Source organism: Stenella coeruleoalba (genome assembly GCF_951394435.1).
Source record: "Stenella coeruleoalba genome assembly, chromosome: 5".
NCBI classification, from domain to species: domain Eukaryota; kingdom Metazoa; phylum Chordata; class Mammalia; order Artiodactyla; family Delphinidae; genus Stenella; species Stenella coeruleoalba.
In genome coordinates, this window is record NC_137150.1 from 133,582,706 (window position 1) to 133,589,602 (window position 6,897).

The 6,897-nt window shown below is 44.1% G+C and overlaps 2 protein-coding genes across 2 annotated transcripts in view; both read left to right on the forward strand.

The window, feature by feature from the left end:
* Positions 1-5,975: 5,975 nt before the first annotated feature.
* The window catches only part of MRPS6 (mitochondrial ribosomal protein S6), a 66,472-nt gene continuing 65,550 nt past the window's right edge, over positions 5,976-6,897 (forward strand). Inside the window, exons 1-2 of the mRNA XM_079921357.1 lie at positions 5,976-6,432; positions 6,689-6,888. Coding sequence (XP_079777483.1) covers positions 6,405-6,432; positions 6,689-6,888 — 228 coding nt within the window. The 5' untranslated portion in view covers positions 5,976-6,404. The remainder of the gene's footprint in view (positions 6,433-6,688; positions 6,889-6,897) is intronic.
* SLC5A3 (solute carrier family 5 member 3) overlaps positions 6,750-6,897 on the forward strand; it is a 34,811-nt gene continuing 34,663 nt past the window's right edge. Inside the window, exon 1 of the mRNA XM_079921355.1 lies at positions 6,750-6,888. The gene's annotated coding sequence lies outside the window, so the exon portion shown is untranslated. The remainder of the gene's footprint in view (positions 6,889-6,897) is intronic.

A 6,897-nucleotide genomic window follows, 5' to 3' on the forward strand; every position in this document is an offset into this window, starting at 1 on the left:
AAAAATAAACAAAAGGGACCTAATGAAACTTAAAAGCTTTTGCACAGCAAAGGACAACTTAAACAAGATGAAAAGACAACCCTCAGAATGGGAGAAAATATTTGCAAACGAAGCAACTGGCAAAGGATTAATCTCCAAAATATACAAGCAGCTCATGCAGCTCAATATCCAACAGGCAAAAAACCCAGTCCAAAAATGGGCAGAAAACCTAAATAGACGTTTCTCCAAAGAAGACATACAGATTGCCAACAAACACATGAAAGAATGCTCAACATTACTAATCATTAGAGAAAAGCAAATCAAAACTACAATGAGGTATTACCTCACACTGGTCAGAATGGCCATCATCAAAAACTCTACAAACAATAAATGCTGGAGAGGGTGTGGAGAAAAGGGAACTCTCTTACACTGTTGGTGGGAATGTAAATTGATACAGCCACTATGGAGAACAGTATGGATGTGCCTTAAAAAACTAAAAATAGAGCTACCATATGACCCAGCAATCCCACTACTGGGCATATACCCTGAGAAAACCATAATTCAAAAAGAATTATGTACCACAGTGTTCACTGCAACTCTATTTACAATAGCCAGGACATGGAAGCAACCTAAGTGTCCATCGACAGATGAATGGATAAAGAAGATGTGGCACATTTATACAATGGAGTATTACTCAGCCATAAAAAGAAACGAAATTGAGTTATTTGTAGTGAGGTGGATGGATCTAGAGTGTGTCATACAGAGTGAAGTAAGTCAGAAAGAGAAAAACAAATACCGTATGCTAACACATGTATATGGAATCTAAAAAAAAAAAAAGAAAAAAAGTGGTTCTGAAGAACCTATGGGCAGGACAGGAATAAAGACACAGATGTAGAGGATGGACTTGAGGATACAGGGAGGGTAAAGGGTAAGCTGGGACGATGTGAGAGAGGGCATGGACTTATATATACTACGAAATGTAAAATAGATAGCTAGTGGGAAGCATCTGCATAGCACAGGGAGATCTGCTCAGTAGTTTGTGACCACCTAAAGGGTGGGATATGGAGGGTGGGAGGGAGATGCAAGAGGGAGGAGATATGGGGATATACGTATATGTATAGCTGATTCACTTTGTTATAAAGCAGAAAGTAAAGCAATTATACTCCAATAAAGATGTTAAAAAAAAAAAAGAACAATTCTGGGCCTGCAATAGGCAGTTGGGGATACTTCACAATAATGTTAGAAGAAAAACTAACTGCTTCAATAAGTGGAGATGCAGGAAGTATTTTGTCTTTTTAAAGTCATAAAGTTAAAAAATACATTAAGCATTTCTTTCCTAAAAAATAAGATATTGTGGTAAGGAGAATATCTCCCACAAACATCCCATAATTTATTTGCAGGCGAGGGTAGGCAAGGGTGCAAGTAAGAGAACATTCCATTTTAGGCAAACTTTGCTTTATCTTCTTTTTTTTCTTATAAGTGGAGCCCAAATTTGAGCTGCACCCCCCCACCCCCCCCAAAAACCCTTATTTTTTCAAGATTAAAAAAATAACTTGGGGGCTTCCCTGGTGGCGCAGTGGTTGAGAGTCCGCCTGCTGATGCAGGGCATACGGGTTCGTGCCCTGGTCCGGGAAGATCCCACATGCCGCGGAGCGGCTGGGCCCGTGAGCCATGGCCGCTGAGCCTGCGCGTCCAGAGCCTGTACTCCGCAACGGGACAGGCCCGCATACCGCAAAAAAAACAAACAAACAAAACTTGGAAATTGGGGAATTAAAAGAGAGGAAGATGTTTAGGGAACTCCCCAAATGCCTGACCTAACAACATATGTAGCACACAGGATTTCATTCTGCAAGGCACACAACCAATAGCACGCAAGCTGACGGGGTGAGAGAGGTAAAGATTAGCCTAGATATTTCTTAGAGGCTTGCTGAGAAGACAGAAAGAATCACAGGCAAATCAACAAGGCTGAAAGGATCTAAAAGGGTGGGCAAGGCTGTGGGTAGGGGGTTTAGGAATTACCACCGGTATACTGGTAAATCATTTAAAAACAAAATAAGCGTGAAATGTTGTCACTTGGGTGTGGGCCATCGGATGAGGAACAAAGGTACGTACTGAGCAGCCAGGCAGAGAAACAGGATTTTACAGGTCCATGTTCTGGGAGCAATTAGCGATGGAAAAATCTCAGGTCTTAGTGAAGTGAGATACAGGATGGGGAGCTCACATTTGCCAGAAATGGTGGCTCCCTTTCATCAGCAAGAAGATGATAGGCTGATGAGAGTGATGATTGACAGCCTTAAATATGACTTGATTCCACCGTGGGATTATTTTCTCCGTTGATTGAAAACATTCACATTTCTTCACTTTCTGAGGGTTGTATTTAGAGATACAGGACTCTTTGAGATATCTTTGAGAATTAATGATCTAGTGTGACTCAAGGTCAAGCCTCATTATACTGTAATATAAAATAAAAGGGTAAACGTGATTAAACTTATGTAGGGCATAAGCTGAGGTTACTTTTTTGAAATAGGATCAGATTTTGACTTCTTATTTTTTCTTTTCTATTCCCTCTCATAAAAACTTACTTGAAAATGTATTATAATTTCTGGCTAATCAAATCTTAAATGTATACCATATCAAATCTTTAGGAGACTCTAAATTACAGAGTAATTTTTTTTTTCTTGTAGAACTGAAACTGTGTTCTTTGACTAACTAATACCTCCTCTTTCCCCTGCTTCTCCCAGGTCCTCCCAATCACCATTCTACTCTCTGCTTCTATGCGTTGAACTATTTTTAGATGCCTCATATGAGTGGTATCATATAGTACTTGTCTTTCTGTGTCTGGATTATTTCACTTTCATAACGTCCTCCAGGTTCACCCATGTTGTCACAAATGGCAAAATTTCCTTCTTTTTAAAGGCTGAATAATGTCCCATTTACCACATCTTCTTTATCCACTCATGGACATTTAGACTGCTTTCCTGTCTTGGCTGTTATGAATAATGCTACAATGAACATGGGAGTGCAGATATCTCATTAACATCTTGATTTCATTCCTTTAGATATATACTCAGAAGAAGGATTGCTGGATCATATGGGAGTTTTATTTTTAATCTCTTGAGGAGCCTCCATACCGTTTTCTATAGTGGCTGCACCAATTTACATTCTCACCAATAGTGTACAGGTTTCCCTTTTCTCCACACCCTCGCGATACCTGTTGTCTCTTGACTTTTCGGTAATAGTTATTCTAACGGGTGTGAGGTGATATCTCAATGCGGCTTTGATTTGCATTTCCTAGGTGATTAGTGATGTCAAGCTCCTCTTCATGTACTTGTTGGTCATTTGCATGCCTTCTGCTGAGAAATGTCTGTTAAGTTCCTTTGCCCATTTTAAAATCAGGTTATTATTTATTTATTTAGTGCTGTGAATAGTATGAGTTTCTTATATATTTGGATATTAACACCTTATTAGATATATAGTTTGCAAATATTTGCTCCCATTCTGTAGGTTTCTTTTTCATTTTGTTGATTATTTCCTTTGCTGTGCAGAGGCTTTTTAGTTTAATGCAATCCCATTTGTCTATCTTTGCTCTTGGTGTCATATCCAAGAAATTATTACCAAGGCCAATGTCAAGGAGCTTCTTCCCTATGTTTTCTTCTAGGAGTTTTATGGTTTCAAGTCTTATATATACATCTTTAACCTATTTTGAGTTGATTTGTGTGTGTGTGTGTGTGTGTGTGTGGTGTAAGACAAGTCCAATTTTATTCTTTTGCAAGTGAATATCCTGTTTTTCTGGCACTATATGTTAAGAGACTATCCTTTTCCCATTGTGTATTTTTAGACCCTTGTTGAAAATCATCCATTGATCTCATATGTGTGGGTTTATTTCTGTGCTCTCTATTCTGTTCCATTGGTCTGTATGTCTGTTTTTATGCTAGTACCATTTTGAGTACTATAACTTTGTAATACAGTTTGAAATCAGGAATTATAATGCCTCCAGCTTTGTTCTTCTTGCTCAAAATTGCTTTGGCTATTCAGCGTTTTTTTTGAAATTCCACATGAATTTTAGGATTCTTTTAAAGAAGTTCTCTAAAAATTGTCATTGAGATTTTGACAGGGATTGCACTGAATCTGTAGATTGCTTTGGGAACTATTGGCATTTTAACAATATTAATTCTTCCAACCCATGAACATGGATATCTTTCCATTTATTTGTGTCTGCTTTAATTTGTTTCATCAGTGTTTTGTAGTTTTCAGTATACAGACATTTCACCTTTTTGGTTAAGCTTATTCTTAAGCATCAGAGCAATCTTAAAATTTATACATGGATACTGAAGAAATATTTTATAATTCTAAATGATGACTATACATTGCACAAAAATCTTTTTTGGTGAATTTACATTTATAGTTACAGTAGGAAGACACTAAATTCGCAGCAGCATTCTCTATGATTTTATTATTATTTTAAAATGATCCCGCCAGCATTCTGCAGCTGTGCTTAAAAAAAAAAAAAATTGAAGGGGTGTAAAGTTCATTAACAACAACAAAAGATGGAACAGTAAACAGCTACTGAACATGGGATACTTCCTTATTTACAAGTTTCGCTGCAGAAGGCCTGTTTTAATCAGCATTTCAAATAATCAAAGGAGTACAATGTTCCATTTTCTCCTTTTCAGAAGAAATGGAATGAGCCCTCAGGCAGCCACCAGCTTGGGAGAGTTGGGGGTGCTGACTGTGTTGAAGCATTAGGCAATCAGGCTAATTTCCTTATGCTACTTCTCAGGTTAGAGGGAGGAGGAGAAGCAGCAGCCACATTCTCACTCACCCCTGGGCACTGGGGGAAACTGTGGCGCTTCCTAGGTGGAATGCTAAAAGCTGAAGTCAGCTCTTGGTATTGCCCTGGTCTTTGGCTCAGCATATTCCTTTGGGGTCCACATGTTCTCATTCAAACGGGGACATATGATTGATAACAGGAGGGACAGTTGAAGTAGGGACCATCCTGGGAAACCTGTAACTCACTTCTGAAGGTCCAGAAGATTCCTTACTTCCTTATTTTATTTATTTACAATATTCTACTCTTTATATCCAAAGGCGAAATTACACTAACCAGGTAATTTGTATTAATACTTCTATGGTTTCTCTTTGGAAGAATATGTGTGGTGTAGTCCACGAAAGGAAAATGTTAAAATCCAGGTATCACAGAAGAATTTGTGTTCAAACCATCCTCATCTCTGGTGATGGATGGGAGGTTGGGGATGAGAAATAGAAAGGTGTCTGGATAAGGTGACAAAGGGACTCGTTCTTGGTTCACACAGAGCACGTCTACTGAATAAGAGTATGAGCTCAGTCTCCATAGTCTGGATGCAAACTTTGTCTCTGTTACTATCATAACCTTTGCGTGTCTGTATTTCTAAATCCCTAAAGTGGGGTTAAGAATAGTTCTTGCCTCATTGCAATGTAAAAATCGTAGCGTGGTGCCTGATCCATTGTTAGTGCTCAGTAAGTTTTACCTATTATTAAAGCACTTAAAAGTTGACAAACATTTCGCCTACGGACCATTTTAATGGGGCAAGCATGGGCAGAGGCTACAGTTGCAGGGGACTCCGACTCTAAAGAGTGCAGCTGGAGACAAATGCATTTAGTACAACTCCTGTCAGGGAGAGTACTGCCAACGGCTGGAGGGAGGTGACCTCTGCGTTCGTGCTTGAGGGGGTAAGGGGTACACAGGATGAGGCTCCACTCCTTCCAGGGCACGCACGATCCTGGACAGTTACTAAGTGGCTTTCCAAGCATTCAGCTGGTTCTCTAAATGAACGCCCAGTAAACATTTGCGCCAAAGTCTTAGCCTATCCTTAGCAACAGCACGTGGGTCAGGCCGTGCTCATAGAATAACAAATGCCGGTCTGTGCAGGCATCGTTCTCAGCGGTTTAAGAGCATCAACTCACTCAGAGGCATCATAGCCCTGGGAAGTAGGTGCCCTTCGCATCCCCTTTTTGTAGGAGCCTGCCCAAGGTCAGGCAGCCGGCGAGGGACGGGCACGATCCGAACCCGGCGGCCCACTGCCTGCGCCTGGCGCCCACTTCGCCGCAGAAGGGGCCCCGGGAAGCCGCGCCAGCAGCCGCACTGGAACGGAGAGCTGTGGGCAAGGGCGCGAGGGGTAGCCGGCCCCCCAGCCCCTGTATCCCCCGCGGAGTGCGGGTGGGGGACGCAGACAGAAGCGGGAACGTTCCGGAACCCAGGTGCGCGGCCGGGGGCGGAGAGAGCCCCTGGTCCGGCCGAGATCCCGCACGGAGCAGCGCAGCCACGGAGGAGGCCCCTCACGCCGATAAGTCGCGGGTTAGGGGCGCGCGCACGGGCCAGACCGCACCGCAGCGCACGCGCACACGGGGGCGCAGGCTCGCCCGCCGCCCAGGATGAGACGGAAGGCATGGAAAGTTCCAGCTGGTTCGAGAACTGTACGTAGCAAGCGCGGCGGCAGCGGCGGCGGCAGGGTTGGAGGGGGCGTGCGGCTGGCGCTGGAGGTTCCCGGCCGAACCCGCGGTGCCTCCCCCCGCGCAGCACCTGCGGGGCCAGGGTGGGGGTCCGGCGGGGACCGCGGGCGGCGGGGAGCGCGGCTGTGGAGGGGGGCGGCGCAGCCGCCTTACAGAGGGGGCGTGGCTTGGCCTACGGGGGCGTGGCTCGCTGAGGGGGCGTGGCGCCCCGTCTGCGCAGCTGCCAGAGCCTTAAAGCCCGGGCTCGCTCGGCCGGAGTGTGCTTTCGCCGCCTGGGAGCTTTCCGGCCCAGCATCCTGTCCGGTCCGTGCGGTCCCCGCCCTCCTGCGTCCCGGGAGCCGGCTCGGTTCGGAGCCGAGAGCTGCGTGTTCGGGCATGCCCCGCTACGAGCTGGCTTTGATCCTGAAAGCCATGCAGCGGGTAAGTGAC